This window comes from Aptenodytes patagonicus, chromosome 2, assembly GCF_965638725.1.
Source record: "Aptenodytes patagonicus chromosome 2, bAptPat1.pri.cur, whole genome shotgun sequence".
Taxonomy (NCBI): Eukaryota; Metazoa; Chordata; class Aves; order Sphenisciformes; family Spheniscidae; genus Aptenodytes; species Aptenodytes patagonicus.
In genome coordinates this window covers 3,576,574-3,593,698 of record NC_134950.1, presented here as the reverse complement: position 1 = coordinate 3,593,698, position 17,125 = coordinate 3,576,574, and the positions used below count along the sequence as shown (strand labels likewise).

The 17,125-nt window shown below is 40.4% G+C and overlaps 1 protein-coding gene across 4 annotated transcripts in view; it reads right to left on the bottom strand.

Annotated features, from left to right (window-relative positions):
- The window catches only part of SLC45A4 (solute carrier family 45 member 4), an 86,890-nt gene that overhangs the window by 21,764 nt on the left and 48,001 nt on the right, over positions 1-17,125 (bottom strand). For all 4 annotated transcript variants that reach the window (XM_076329023.1, XM_076329024.1, XM_076329025.1 and 1 more), the window contains exon 2: positions 14,394-15,012. In XM_076329023.1, coding sequence (XP_076185138.1) covers positions 14,394-14,637 — 244 coding nt within the window. In that variant the 5' untranslated portion in view covers positions 14,638-15,012. The remainder of the gene's footprint in view (positions 1-14,393; positions 15,013-17,125) is intronic.

Genomic DNA, 17,125 nt, shown 5'->3' with positions numbered 1-17,125 from the left:
TGCATACACGGGAAATTTTGGTAACCAGAGCAGAACTTAACCCCCAAGTCTCAGCCAGCACTCCAAATAACAAGCTTACTGTGTCCCAGAGGAGTGGCTCCCCCACCCTTACTGAGCTGTTTAAAAATTATACTACTTCCATTTCTACATGAAGGATAATGAGATCCATGGAGTCACTTTGCACCAAATAACTGGAATTGATAGTTTGGAATAAAATGAAATCACACCAGATGAAAAAGACTTCCTACTGCAGACTCTTTTATATACAATCTTTACTTGCATGTGTTATGTTTCACAATCAGTGAGGCTATGCATGGAAGAATAAATTTACCATTAAAATCTGAAGTTAAACAAGCAGAGCACACCAGCAAATAAACCAGCAAACATTTCCTTTCCAAATGTGCAAATTATGAGAATTAGGCCCTAATGGGGAGAAACTAGAACAGAACTCTTTTCCAAACAACCAGACAAGTATTTTTATCATATTGTAAAAAGCAGTTCTACTTTACATCACTCTGCTTGTAACCTTTTTCTTGTCATTTGAACTTATAAAAGAATGGAACGAGTTATATATATGAGTTACAGGTGTAGTCAGCAACACAGCATTATTCAGTCATCCAACAAAGGAAACCTAAATAAATTTTAAGATTGAAACCTAAATAATTTTCAGGATTGAATTTTGCAATCCTTTCATATCTGACGGAGAGAAAGTTGGACCAAACCCCTCCCCTGCAGGTTACAGCTTAAAAACATTTGAAATTTTAAACACATTTGCCACGTCAATGGGACAGGAATCCATAGTGCAGAAAAATAACCTTCCCCTTCATTTATCTCCATAACCTCTCACACACGCTGACTGCTATCCGAACCGATAGAGTCCCTGGCACCAGATTTATGACCCATGACTTTGACTACCTCAGAGAAGGGAGGAGCACTTGTTAAGACTACTCCTTAATTAAATTACAGAGAAAGAGCCACCCTCAGCTTTTTAACCGATTACATCATCTTACTTTCTCATTCCATCCCCAAATATCCTGAAAGCTCCCCCATGCATTTCTTCAGCTTCTCTACCGTTACACAGCGTGTCTGCATCTAGGGGGGACCCAGCAAGTCACTAGGGAAGGGGTGTCAACACTGCTGCTCACCGCAGGTTGCTAGCGATGACCTCTGGGATGCTAGCCAGTTCAGGTCTGTAAACCGTGTTTCTTGCATACTGCTGTTTGTTGAACCGAAAAGGAAAGAAAAAAATTTAAACTCAATTTTCATTTCAGACAGGTGACAAAGTTTCTTTTTCTAGGGTAGGAAGGCTCTGCAGAGGGACCTGGACAGGCTGGATCGATGGGCCCAGGCCAACTGTAAGGCGCCAACGTAGGCGCAGGAGCAGGCTGTCCCTGTACGCCGTAAGAAGAATGGGCGGGGAAGACGACCAGCCTGGCTGAACGGGGAGCTCTTGCTGGGACTCAGGAAAAAAAGGAGAGTTTACCACTTGTGGAAGAAGGGGCAGGCGACTCAAGAAGAGTACAGGGATCTCGTTAGGTCGTGCAGAGAAGAAATGAGAAAGGCAAAAGCCCAGCTAGAACGCAATCTGGCCGCTGTCGTTAAAGACAACAAAAAAGTTTTTACAAATATATTAATGACAAGAAGAGAGCCAGGGAGAATCTCCATCCTTTATTGGATGCAGAGGGGAACACTGTCACCGAGAATGAGGAAAAGGCTGAGGTACTCAATGCCTTCTTTGCCTCAGTCTTTAACAGGCAGACCAGTTATCCTCAGGGTACTTGGCCCCCCGAGCTGGAAGACAGGGATGGCGAGCAGGATGAACCCCCTGTAATCCAAGAGGAAGCAGTCAATGACCTGCTACGCCACCTGGACGCTCACAAGTCTATGGGGCCGGATGGGATCCACCCGAGAGTGCTGAGGGAGCTGGCGGAGGTGCTCGCCAAGCCACTCTCCATCATTTATCAGCAGTCCTGGTTAACGGGAGAGGTCCCGGACGACTGGAGGCTTGCCAATGTGACGCCCATCTACAAGAAGGGCCGGAAGGAGGATCCGGGGAACTACAGGCCTGTCAGCCTGCCCTCGGTGCCGGGGAAGATGATGGAGCGGTTCATCTTGAGGGCGCTCACAAGGCATGAGCGGGACAACCAGCGGATCCGGCCTAGCCAGCACGGATTCATGAGAGGCAGGTCCTGCCTGACCAACCTGATCTCCTTCTATGACCAGGTGACCCGCCTAGTGGATGAGGGAAAGGCTGTGGATGTGGTCTACCTGGACTTCAGTAAAGCCTTTGACACTGTCTCCCACAGCATTCTCTTAGAGAAGCTGGCGGCTCACGGCTTAGACAGGTGTACTCTGCACTGGGTCAAAAACTGGCTGGACGGCCGGGCCCAGAGAGTTGTGGTGAATGGAGTTCAATCCAGTTGGCGGCCGGTCACGAGCGGTGTTCCCCAGGGCTCAGTTTTGGGGCCGGTCTTGTTTAATATCTTTATCGATGATCTGGATGAGGGGATTGAGTGCACCCTCAGTAAGTTTGCAGACGACACCAAGTTGGGCGGGAGCATTGATCTGCTCGAGGGTAGGAAGGCTCTGCAGAGGGACCTGGACAGGCTGGATCGGTGGGCCCAGGCCAACTGTATGAGGTTCAACAAGGCCAAGTGCCGGGTCCTGCACTTCGGCCACAACAACCCCATGCAGCGCTACAGGCTTGGGGAAGAGTGGCTGGAAAGCTGCCCAGCAGAGAAGGACCTGGGGGTGCTGGTCGACAGCCGGCTGAACATGAGCCGGCAGTGTGCCCAGGTGGCCAAGAAGGCCAATGGCATCCTGGCCTGTATCAGAAACAGCGTGGCCAGCAGGAGTAGGGAAGTGATCGTGCCCCTGTACTCGGCCCTGGTGAGGCCGCACCTCGAATACTGTGTTCAGTTTTGGGCCCCTCACTACAAGAAGGACATTGAGGTGCTGGAGCGTGTCCAGAGAAGGGCAATGAGGCTGGTGAGGGGTCTGGAGAACAAGTCTTCTAAGGAGCGGCTGAGGGAACTGGGGTTGTTTAGCCTGGAGAAAAGGAGGCTCAGGGGAAACCTCATCGCTCTCTGCAACTACCTGAAAGGAGGTTGTAGCGAGGTGGGTGTCGGTCTCTTCTCCCAAGTAACAAGTGATAGGACGAGAGGAAATGGCCTCAAGTTGCGCCAGGGGAGGTTTAGATTGGATGTAAGGAAAAATTTCTTTACTGAAAGAGTGGTGAAACATTGGAACAGGCTGCCCAGGGAAGTGGTGGAGTCCCCATCCCTGGAAGTATTTAAAAGACGAGTAGATGAGGCGCTTAGGGACATGGTTTAGTGGGCATGGTGGTGTTGGGTTGACGGTTGGACTCGATCTTAGAGGTCTTTTCCAACCTTAATGATTCTATGATTCTGTGATTCTTTCTGCTCTCATTTGAAGTCAGTATAAAGTCAGCATCATTCAATTTATGTTGCAAAGGCATTAATATTAGTAATCTATCCCTTAGTGAAAAAAACCAAACCCTTCGAATAAGCAGTTCTTCTAAAAAGGCAGACATAGTGCAGAACGACTACAGAGGTGATAAACTGACACCGAAGTCTGGCAACCAGAAACCTATTTTTGTAAAGTTTTACGGAATAATGACTCAAGGGGAGAAAGAAGGAGCAGAGCACAGTGCATCTGTTCTTCATTTCTATTGTAGCTCAGAACAGAACACCAGATCAGATGTTTCTGAGGCTGCAGCGGCATCCCATTGCTACATAAATTGTCTAATTCGCACCGGAGTATGATAAACAATCATTTTTAAGTCACCTGATGTAGTACACGTAAAACAGCAGGTATGCCTGTAATGACTCTTCCTTGCCAGAAAATGTCTGGCTTGGTAAGACAGTATGCCTGACTTTCCAAATCAGGCAAGGAAAACACAGTGACTGCTGCAACCTTATCCACTACAACTAATCTACCCTGGTGAACAATCATTTATCTGGACACCCGAGGCATTTTGTTGGGTTTAGATTTGTGAAGATTTCTCCTAGAGTGTCAATGTTTAATACTAATTTTAGAATATGTAGTTTAATATTAATTTTCCTGCCACCTACATGAATTCTGAAGTGTGTGAACTTGATCTCCATTCTCCAAAGAAATGCTTTAATTTCCAGAAGTGTCCAGATATAACATTTGTACATAACATTAAACACCTCCAGATCAAGAGCTCATTTAAAGCCAGAAGGAATTTGCAAATTAGCCTGGGGCCCCCAATTCTGATAGACTGAATTATTGAAAGACCATTGTTTACAGAGCAGCACAACTGATAAAAGGAGGAAATTCATGTTTTTAAACAGTCTATACATAAGACAACATAGAAACAATCCATCTCAGTCTATCACTTGAGTCAGAGAGAACATAAATTGGGATCCAGAGGAAGACAGAAATTCAAGGTTAAGATGACCTGAACAGAAAGCTATACAAAAATTTATTGACATAAGAGATTGCACTGCCTCATGGTGGGACACTTGCTAAAGACAAAACTGATACTGAGGCCAGGACCAGGCCATTGTAGGGACTGATCCTTTCTATCCACTGTTCTCCATATCAAGACTTCTGTGTGGGAAAGTAGTCTTGCTCTGGAAGTGTGTTAAGGCTTCTTGGGCTGAGTGTGGAAGCTGCTTTTGAAGATTGCTTGTCACAGTATCATTTGTGTTTTGACATTACCTTATGGCTGCAGTTCTGGATTCCAGGTAATTCAGTATCTATTTGCAGAAAATTTACTTCCCTAAAATGGTTTTTACTTAGTGAAGTAATCTGGAGGTAGATGATGAAGTTGTGATTTCAGCATTTAACTACTCTACCTCCAAAGTTTAAGCTCATCTGACTTTGGAGAAAGTCTCCCTCCAGCTGCTATGCAAAATGTTGGTGGGATCACACAGAGGAGTGTCTGAGTGGTTTCAGCTGCCCAGTACCTGTGCCTATGCAAAACATCAGCTCTGTCCTCACACAGAGCACTCCTCACAGCCCAGTGAGATGGCATCTAGCTTTGCTGTAGAGCCATGTAATGCAGCAGTCACCATTCCCTATATATAATAGAAACTCAGACTCAAATCCTTCTGTTTACCTTCCCAAGAAAGTTTTTGCATCCAAATCTTTACTCTTCAGAAAGCCACATGGACACAGGGCATTTCAAGGTTGAAAAAAACTTCAAAAAGCACCCACTTTACAAAGGGATTCAATATAAATAGGGACAGCTGAGAGATGCTACAGTGACAGCACAGTTATTTAGAAGACCTGCTTTCACGAATTTTTATGCTATTTTACACAAAGTGGAACAGTTTCCAAAGACTGCTACTGGAAGGGGGAAACGTTGTTTGCTAGACATCCTCCCCAGCAGTGCAAACAGGGATTACATGTTTTTCCCCGAAACGAGGAGTGACAATAAATAAAGGACTTGAATCTGTTCTCAGTTTCAAAGCACAAGTGAAATTACCTACCAGGTCTAGCAGCACTAAGTACTTTAGTGCTCTTGCCAGCCACTACCTGCCCATCACTGCCCCCAGCTAAAAGTCTTTCCTTCTCCTTCACTACCTACTCATCCTATTCTTCTTTGCAGAGTTTAGGCTTTCAGGTCATTCTGATTGTGGGCAAGTTATGCTTGCTTGTCTGATGAAACACTTTTAAATCCAGTTTATTTCTGTAGAAAAACAGGTCATATTCAGTTTACATGCTCTGCATCTATTACACTGCAAAAAATCCACCATGAGACTCCAACTGAAGATCACCAAATGTTAATACAGTATATTGCTGTGTTTATCTATTTATGGAAAAATCTGCATCTGTGCTGCTTTGTACCCACTGTTACTCAAGACTTCAGAGAGAGGAATATATTTATGGAGTGACATGAGCTATTGGGGATTTACCCAAACCAACACAAATAAAATCTATGACCTGGTTTTTCCCTGTTTAGTTAAATGGACTTGTATTAAATTTTATCGTCAAACTGAATCAGCAGCTCAAAACTTTTCCAATAATTTCTTGCAAAATAGCCTGCAGGAAGCATATCTGAAACCTTCTCAACTGTTTGGTTAAAAGAGGATGATTAAAATCGAGTCCCAGAGGGTGCATCACAGAAATACTGTTGCAACAAGCACACAGGAGACTCAGAGGAGAATAGAGCTTAAGGGGCTGCAGCTTTGACAATGCTCTTGAAGCAAGCTTTATTAAAACATTACATGATTTGGCAACAGCCTGCTGACATTCTTTTCATTTCAAAAGTGGCCTTAATTTTATTTCCTTGAAAAGTAAGACTCCTATACATTAAGGAGTTCTCAGCCATTCCCTTTTCATAACCTGTTTCACAATCCACATTCAATAGAAAACCATTGATTTGAGTCTTTGCCTTGCAAGTTTCAAAAGCTGGGTGCCTGAATCTCAGTTCTGCATCTGCAAGTCTCCGCCACCAGAACCCCATCCAAAGAGCTGAAAGGTTTCTTTTTACAGTAAAGAACAGGCAATTGCCTGCTGGAAAATTGCCCTGGTGGCAATTACTTTGTAATAAAGAACATGGAAGCACTATCAAGTTTCATCTGTTATCGCTATGGCAAAGTTACATCTCGGTCAGAGGTGAGGGTCAAACTCAAATTCTGAACTGAAAACTGAAACTCAGACAGCCATTATGTGTGCACATACATTCACAGGTTCACCTGACATCTTGCTCTCCTAGAGGGTGTTCAGACAGAATTATATAAAGGTGTGGGCTTTGTAAATTTGGCTGAGAGCATATGTGCATGGAAAGCAGATTAAGAGGTTGTGTAAAGCTGCATGTTTAAGACCACTAAATTTTAGCACACTTTCAGAAGGCCAAAGTCTGACCCCTACTTCTCCCATCCTTTCCCCACTACCCACAGGAAATCATCGTAAGGGAGCACTAAAAATACAGGGATCCTGCAGTTCCTTGAGTTCTATACACGTCCCTTTCTACTCCAGGGCTGCCCTTAAAAGCAGAAGAAAACCTATAGGCTTCTCATGGCTATAGCAACAAGGCGGGTCCAATATGTGTGAGGGAAGAATTGCAAGACAATTCAGTAACCCAATGTAAAAGTAGTAAAAAGCACATTTACAATAGACTGAAAGAAAATTTTAAAACTATTGGCTGATATGCAAATTAAAAACACAAAAATGTGCTTATAAGTTAATATAGTCCCAAAACCAGTTCAGCACTATTAGCCTGTAGCATTGTTATTAACTGGTCCTTATTTCTGCTGCTTTACTAGCTCACCTTGGGGCAGGAGAGAACATGAGATTTGGGAAAGAAGGGGAACAGATGCCAAAGTACTCCTAAGTCATTCCAAAAAGTTTAGTCTCTGTTAAACCTTGGCTACTCAAGATAAAAAGGAGGCAGCATGCTGGACAGGAAAGATTTACTGGTAGAAAGAAGCATCTACATAAGGGTAGAGATGTCCATTTCCTTCTTAGGGAGTGATTATTTTTGGAGGCCTCAAGCTCTTTCCACAAATCACAGACTAAGATGTCTATTGCTGCAGGAAAAAAAAAGGATTTGAAAAACAGATGACAACAAAATTAAAAATTGCTTTTAAACCTCCATCCTTATATAAGAGCTGACAGTCTGCATTTTTATATAGTTTGCTTTGTCTTGCAGCATGCTTTTTCTATTGGTCCACAGCTCACAGACCTATTAGCGTCTCTTGCGTGTCACATATGGTCACTCACACTAACCTCAGATCACACAAGCTCTCAAAAGGAAAACTTCTGAGGATTCAAAGAAGTGTTCTCACACACAATTTTTGCTGCGAACACTCTTTATGCTAGGGGGGAAAAAAGTATTAACATTCCCACAGTACACAATTAAAAGATCACAGATTTTTGTTAAAGATTTGGAATGGGAGAAAACAGCACCAGAGCAAGTTTGAGACTTATTTTAGAAGCAGCTTCTTTGGCAGACCTTATTCAACAAAAAAAAAAAAGGGAACAAAGAGTTACCTACTGCTAAGTAATAGGCAACATGTTTCATGTTATGGGAGAAGCCTCTGAATTCCTTCGCACTCAACTTCCCTTTCCTAGTAAGGCTATTCATCCTAAGTCACACAGCCTGGACAATCCTAAAGCCAGCATGAATCCTCATGTTACCCCAGCTGAAAATCTGCCAAGTGTTATCAGTTGTGCCTCTGAAGGCCAGATTCAGTGTTAAAGAAAAACAGAACACTGATATAAAAAAGCACCATAAGTAACAGTTATTGCACAACTGCCAGACCACATGGCATTTGCCTTGATACGAAAATAAAGCATGTGCTCCTACTGCCCCCAGGATTAAAAATCTTAATACTTGCATAGCACCTTTCTTTTAAAGGCACCTTAAACATATCCTTAACCAAACCTTCCACTAAGGACTACATGTGTTCAAAAAACTGTGCTGCTATTGATTTGAGGTCTAAAGATATTTTATGTAAGAGCACAGCCATACATGATATGAAAGCCTTATTGACTTGCTTGTTGGTTAAAAAGAAGTACAGTAAAATTAGTCTTGCACAACCCCTAAGTGGGCATAAAATTAGTCAATAAGTAAAAAATGATGGGTGGGGAGGTTTTATAGGGCAATTAACATGTGCCTCAGGCACAATATTTGCAGTTTTATACATTCCACCACTTGATATCTGAATACAAACTTTACATGACCTTAAAGACTAACTTCAAAGCTAACAAGGCTGAAAAATGTATTTAATTGTGTTCATTATTCTAGGTTTTCTGGATCCACTGTAAATTCAATTCTTGTCCTTAGGTTAGCCGTGTTACAGTCCCCTCTTGGGACAGGTCAGCTCTCAAGCCATCGATTCTTCCAAGGAGGAATTCAGATCCTGCAATTCACTCTCAGCATCAAATGCAGCTATGCCTGGGAGCCCAGATGCAGCTGGATTGTACAGGAATTTAACTTTGAGAGTCAAAGAGCAGGTTATAGCAACTCAAACAGTTTCTTCCTGGTAGGACAAGGTAAGGTAAGGCACAGCTCAAATGGTAAGATGCAGCTTTGTAGAAAGACAGTTATAAATACATATAACCTTAACATAAATCTAACCTCTGGTAGAGATGAGGAATAAACTTGACTACTTGAGCTGAGATGAAATAAAGTGTCAGTGCTGCTTTATGTTGAAGAGCTTCCTCCATCTGCGAGACTTTTTCCAGCCAGTCAGCCTTTTTTCACTTGAATTATAGGCAGCCTCTAAAAGCTCATCCAATCCCTTTGTTCCCTTCTCCCCCACCAGATCTTTAAGGTTTTTAGATTTCCTTTGATCTCAGGCTTAGCCTTAGGAAGACTATCCCTTTCCACACTGAATTGAGTCAGCAATTGATACCTTAACTCCTTTGGAGAAACATACCTAAAAAGCTAACTTACCTGTAACATTTCATGCTTGGTTTCGAAGTACATCTCCATAATCTCCTCTTTACCTACATGCATTCTTCTCAGACAGGTATCAACACTAAATTTCAAAGGGGAGATGCACTACTTCATACTAAAAGTTCACCCCGTAATATTAAATCTCTTCAGCATGACGACTTCTCAGCTACCACTTTGAGATTTCTCAGAATCGGTGCGAGTTATCACTTAACACACTTTTTCCATACTGCCAATTTCACATGAACTAGATTTCAAGACCCTTTAAGCATGGTCTGCTAAACTTTAGTCTGGAAGAATTTTGAATGTTAGGTAATTTTTTTCTGAGATATTATGTCTAAATGCTTTAACTGAGAAATGACAGCCCAAACCCCCAAACAGCTTTTCTACATGTATGAGACATGAGCGACTACAGTATTTTGCTGATTCAAAAGCATTTAATGAGAAATAATTTCTTTTCCAAACAAAAATAACCTATGGTATTCTGTTCTGCTTAGCTCAGCCTTTCTCTTTATTAAAATCCATTAATCAGCACTGAAATACGCAGTTTCCAGAAATGCTATTCCTTAGTGTTATTGCCTAAAAAGAACACCATGCTCAGGGTTAAGCGTAAAACGACCAACTTCAATATTTAATGCTAGACTAGCTAATGTTTACTACAAGAGCCCATTAACTCTCACAGCAAAACAAAGTAATGCCACAGATAGGCACTCAGATATGAAATGCATAAAAATCAAGGCTATTCCTGTACCATACCAGAGAAACAACCCTAAATTTAAGTGACATTATAAAGGTAAGCAGCACATGTAAACTGTTCATGTTTTTCCTTATGTAAGTGTACATAGTTTCTTTTTAAAAGCACTACTGTAATACATTTAATTTATGCAGAGGAATGAGGAACAGTTCTGGTGCTGACAGTCACTTCTGTGCCTATTAACTATTCATAAAACTCAATAGCATTGGAAAGAGCCTTTGAAGCAACAGTAAAAGCTTGGCAAAGCTTTTATCATATTAAATATAAAATGTGAAACTTCATGTTTACAGCTACCACTACTCATTAGTCAGAGTTTCAGCAAGTTTTTCATGCTGAAAGCAGCAGCCACCTCAAGTCACGGAATACAGATTTTTTTTTTTCTTCTGTAGTCCTAATGAAACAGGTACATGGATCCCACTTTTCAGAAGAACTGAAATGGATTTACTGGTTGCATTACCACCCAAATTGTGCTTGAATTACAACTGAAATAATCTGAAATTACCCAATTATGTTATTTATTAATGGTTTAAATTGTTGTTAACAGAAGCCATGTATTGTGATTTCACTTAACAAGTTTCTTCAAAAAGCTAACAGTTTCTCTAAGTTTACACCATACCAGTCATTAGTTTCCCCTCAGTTTTATTCACTCAAAATCCCTTGCAAAATAATTTCTAAAATGTATCCAAATTTTCCATGAACTGTTATGAACTGGAAGTAGATTTAGAGATTTAATCCTTAGAAGCCAAGTTTAACGATGGAAGAAAACACACTGTCATTTATAAACAATAGCAGGGATTGTAATTCCCTCTCACAGATAAGCAGCATTAAGTACCAGATGTTTCAGAAGACAAAGGCCTCATCCTGCTCCTATGGAGTTTATAGTATGTGGCTGAAATGTGACAGGGGAAGCAAACAGTAGCGTTAATGCACAGAACATACTCAATAGTAACGAGAAATCACTCCGTTTCTCAAAAATCTCGGACTGATGAATAAGTAAACCTAGAGTGCTGAAGGCGCTGACAGTTTATTTTCTAGTAAAGTTTTAACACTGGCTGGGAGGAACTGCTGATTGAACGGGTCTCTAAAAAAGGTTAATGAAGATTTCTAGAGATCAAAACTTGTGAAAGTGCCAGCTAATATAATTTCATCTGGAGTCAGTCTGCCACATCTCATATTTGGCATATTTTTATATCCTCCAAATTCTTCTGAACAAGTTAGCTCCTTCATTTTGAATTCTTAAGCTGCAGATAGCAAGAAATCAAAGAGCAAGTCAGAATAAAAAACCCCATGTAATATATATTTGGCTTGTTCTTGTTGCTAAGCTACTAAAGCCCAGTTATGACTACAAGGCTGTTATAGATTTGTAGCTGCATTTCTGACAAGGCAATGTAACATCAATCTAAGCAGAGCAATAAAGACAAAGATTAAAGTCACAAATCAGAACTTATTTCAGTAGGGGTACAGCAACTCGGATGCTTCCAGACCTTTCCAATTCACAGTATCCATTGATGCAAGCAGCTCTCACTGCTGCCTTTAGTTCTTTTGTTAAGAATTCAAAACTTCAGGAAATTTAAACACATCAAGAATTCAACCACTGTTGAATTGGAAAGGGACTATCCAAAGGACTATCTCTTGCAGTTGGTGAAATCTCGTGGCTTACAGAACAAGTAGGACAGGTCATTGATCTGCCAAATCATAACTACACCTCTGATCCAGGGTACACAAACAGCTAGGAAAGTCAGATACCTGCAAGCAGAAAGTATGTAACATCATACTAACGTGCCTAAGGTTTTAATGGTTGTATCAGATAAGAATCTCAGATTATTTTAGTGACTAAAGTTTTCTCTGAGATATAGAACACAAGCACACACCATAAAGCTTGATTGTTAATACTCAACATGCATCTAAGGAATGGTCTTTTCTGCATACCCAAAAGGCTTCTGGTTCTTCAATTTATTATAAGCAAAGTTAGTTGGTTAAGTCACCACACTTCCCCAGGTACCACTTCTCAAAAATAGTTTCTCAAGCCAATTTAATCTCACAGAAGACAACTGAATGTTGCTTTTACCAAAACAAGAAGCAAAGGGAATATTACAGCAATATTACAGCAGTTTGACAGCTATATGCAACCCCTTCCAGTGAGGAATAAATATAGCTCATGTTGAGGCAGACAGATGTTGAGGTTGATAAAGGTAAGCAGAACAACGTAAGAAGTAATTACCAAACAGGCTAGATAAGTCACCCGTGAATAACTTAACCCTTCAGTGAATCCAACATTGTTTATTCTCCTGCTGAGGGAACATGAGCCAGAGCACGAAAGATTTCAAATTAGTTCCCAAAGCACTAACATTTGTAACCAACTACACCTCCATTTCTTATCTATACAGCATGGATCATCACCATTGCATCCCCACAGTCTTTTGCACTGCTTTGTCAATTTGCCAGCTTTTCTAGAAGTGAGAGCTCTTTTCTTCCCTTCCCCTCAAATCCCAGTGCTATTTTGGTCACTGGGGTTAGGGAAGGAAGGGAAGAGATATTTCTCAATTATCTGGAGGAAACAGATCTGCTAGAAGAGCTCACAAAAGAAATGTAAACTAGTAGACTGGTCAGTAATTAAGAGGATGGCTTATTTATACTGTCTGACCTTACTCTATGGTAAGGTAAAATAAGCTTGGCCAGCTATACATTTTAAACAGCCAAGTGCCAGCCCAAACCCAAAAGCGAACAGAAGAGTACAGGTCACTTACAAAACTGGGGGTCTTCTCCATGCAAAGCAGGATGCAAGTTTTTGCATTCATGGTAGAGAGTAATTGAACCAACACTGCTAGTACAAATTACTTAAGTCTAAATCCCAACTTACCCAGAAGACAAAACCTCAAACCAAGTTACAGACATTATAAACATTCCTAGATGAAGTTGCATGTGTTTTGTTCAGCAGGTCGGGTTGATCAGAAACCTCTTGAGGAACACTTACAATCTATTTTAACTATGCCACCAATAGATCCAAAAAGGACATTTGATAAGCTCTGAAAATGAAAAGTTTTCGTGAAAACTTGAGGCATAGCTCATCAGCATCTCACATGGCACTAACTGCACTGATTATTGACCCCTCTGTTGATCCAAAATAAACCGACTAGTAATTTCTATGAAAACACTTTTAACTGCAGGAAGACTGCACAAAAGAATTTGTACATTGCATGCTCACAAGTTCAATCTCTTATGCCCTTTTGTCATATCAAATAAAAACAGATGTTTCATTTGAGATGCTAACCTTGAAATTTTTAAACAACATTGTAAATAGTATTCAATGAACATTATTTTAGAGAGTTGGTCGAGTGCTTCTGTTTGGCCACAACTGAGCATGCTGTAAGGTACAACTGCATGTATAAGCCAAAGCAAACATATAATATGCATACATTTATATATACACTTATACAGTGCACACACATGGTTGATTTATTCACTCATGGAAGCACACTCAGTCCAGTACTTCTGTTCAGTTTCATGTAATGTTTTCTGATATCTGATACAGAACATGATTTTCTGGATGTGATAAAGGTAATACCAGATACTGTTAATACTGTAAGCAGTTTACTGGAAACCTAGTTACAGTACTCACCACAAAATTTAACACTGTCTACTCCTATTCTAAACCCCATTACCCCCCATCATTATCTAAAGCTATTGGTATCATGGTTTATTCATATGTATTCACATGTTATGAACTAGACAGATTAATCACATAAAACAAGACTCACCAGTAGTTTGAAATAAATGCAATATTTCACTAGTAGTTGGAAAAGACAATTTATCTAACTTTTTATTCTAAAGTACTGTAACCTGAAGCATTTCTCCATATATGAAAAAAACTTCATTGCAATCCTTTATACTCTAATGTTGTTTCTAGTTTCTAGGGCACTTACCTTTTAATAAAGAATTTTAGAAGCTTTTGAGGTTGCTAGCTTTATATGGGAACTCAAAACTTAAATCAGGTTAAAATTTTTACAGAGGGAAGCAGTATTAAACAGAAGATGTATGCACATAGAAATCCTCCCCGCTTAAACATGGTCACACAACTGAATCTGTGACACAGCCACAATAACAAAAAACCAAAGTCCTTTTTACCTCTGTAAAGGTTTTACCTTTGTATTTTTAGTTGGCAGACCCCACTTCCCTCTTCCTCTGACTTCAATCAATGCAAAAAGATATAGAAAGTTTCGATTAACAGAAATGAGAATTACTTACCAATTTGTAACAATACGGGTGTTACCAAAGCTGTCTCCATGGCATAACAAAATTCCCTGCCAAACATTACTGCACCATGCATCACCCACAGGCGTATTGGTATCCGGTCTATGGATCCTTCACTAATGGTCTCCTCCCTACTTTCATTCTCCTTGTTTTCTGGTTTCTGAAGCTGTGCCACAGGTAGATCTTGAACTTGCATAGATTCCGAGTCAGCATTCTGGGGAGCCATTTTCATTACCATAAAAAATATATATATTTGTTATAGCTATATAAATAATACTACCATAACTCCACAAACAAGTTAGCGTGTCTTCTCTTTCAGCTTCTGTTCCTCAGGCAAGTAATGCTTATATTCCTCTTGTACAAACAGGTATCTTGCAACTTCTTGTATAGATATGAGACATTAAGAACGAAAAGCTATTTGGTAGGAATTTCAACATATGGCTTGCTGGTTTACTGTGAGTTAGAGTTAAAAATCCATAATTGCCATTCAGTTAATACCAGTTTCATAATTATTATTGAAGAAGTGCTGATGTTGTTATTCTTGCTACAGAGAGGTGGAAAGGCGACACAAAGAGGTGCTCTACTGTTAATCCCCATCGAGTGGCTGATTAATCTGCAACAAAAAGCAAGCATTTGAAAATTTCAATAGCATTTTTCAGGATATTGTGCCCCCCCTTAACTATATACCCTATTTCCTGCTTAATGCTTTCCATTGTCCTTGCCTGGTGTAGGGTCTTTTATTCCACATTCCCTCCTACCCCTGGACTTTCCATTGAAATGCAGTAACTCCTCATATTTAAATGATGTTAACTGTACTCGTAAGTTCCTCCACTTTGTGCTCCTACACGAAGCCACAGAAGACTGTATCACTGTATTTGTCTGAGATCCTCAGAACATCGAGCACAAGACTAACAAATTCTGGGAAATTTAATGCAGGTTCCATTTCAGAAACAGCATAGGATATTCCAGTACTATGCCAGGAAGATGATTCATCCATTACCATTTACTCACTGGCCACACAGACATCTCCATTTAGACTTTTGGAAGTTGCCAGTTACTTTGCAGTAACTATCACACCATCTTGTAACGAAGATACTCCTTAGGCAAGCACGAGCAAAAATAAGCCATTAGGAATATAACTCTGAGGATTGATATTTAAATATTTAAACTTCTAATGAAGATATATACAGCATATGCATCTGTCTTCACTTTCTGCACACAAGACCAGAGCATCATACTCCCACATCCTATAAGGCTTCTGAAGTCCATGAAAGTAGAATGGTACAATATCTTCCACCATACACTAAAATTACTAAAATATATTCCAACCAGGTAAGACAAGCTTCTCCTGTATTTCCCTGTCCTTTGTGCCACAAAGTCTAAGCAGGCATACATACTGTATCATGTCAATCAAAATATGTTTAAGCACTTAGGAGAAAAAAAGAAAGCCTCTTCTAAAAAGTCAGATTACATAATGTTTGTACTAGAAAGATGCATATTCACATCCATGCACACAGTGTGACTGAACTCGTATCCCAGGACAAAACCCCTCGGGGGTATGGTTCCACAAGATGCTGGCTTTGGCAGCAAAGCTGGCCTAAGAAGTCCCCACGCTGCAGTTCACTGCCCCTTCAGTTGTGGCAACAAAAACTCTGTGGGCTAGAGAATAAACCAGATCATTAAGCAGTGAACCTAAAAATGAGGCTTAAGAAAAAAGATGACATGTTTGGGGTTTAAAGCACATCACAACAACTCCGTTTCAGCATGACACTGTTCTAGTAGAAGTGCAACACAGGAACATCACCTTGAGCACTCCCTCCTGCTGACACCCTCCTCCAAGCTGTAGCCCCAGTGGGTTTATTGCATATATTTTGTTCTTCCACTCAAAAGCATTTTTTTTTTTTGCTCTGGGCTTCTCCTCCCAGGCTCCCCAAGATTACTGGAGTTCTCAGATTTGATCACCTCAATAACAACTTAATACTAGAATTTGCTTCTGAGCTAGTCAAACCTTTAAATCACATGAGAGAAGTTAAAATAACTGAACACAAATGCTATAAGCATAGTTTTAAGTTCCAAGTTTTAATCTATAAGCATTAAATCACTCAGAACAAAAAGGACTCAAGAAAGCATTTCTCCACCCACTCAATTAACAGGAGGAGCTGAGATGCACTGCCTAGGGTTACTGAATTATGGCACAGACAGGTACTTATTCAAGTTCTTCATAAGCACCTTGTTTTTAGAAAGCTTTTTCTTTCCACCAGCCAGGGTTTGGATTTGCTAAGCTCCTGCATGTGGCAGAGTTCATTTGCCTCCTTCCAGTAGTTGGTACAGTGTTGAACTCGCATCAGGAGGGGAAGCGGTGCAATTCTCTTAACCTTGCTTTAGTGTCTGAGGTTTCAACTCAATCCTTGAAGGGCTCTTAGTTTATCATAAATATGAAGTTAAGTACTGTGTGTATTAAAAAAACACACATCCACTTTTTGTAACACAAGTTCTGGGTGAGTAAAACCTACAAAATACAGGTTCCAAAGTAGGAGCAATTATTTTAATTACAGACTAGTCAAAATGTTTAATTGCTGGCAGAGTCAGGCAAAATTGCATTCAGTAGAATTTAAAAGTTTACATATCAGTTATTATTCAGAAGTCATTCAGAACATGTGTTGTATTATAGACTAAGGGGCATGGATAACACTCCTGTACAAGATGGCTTTAAAGTCCCTAGCATT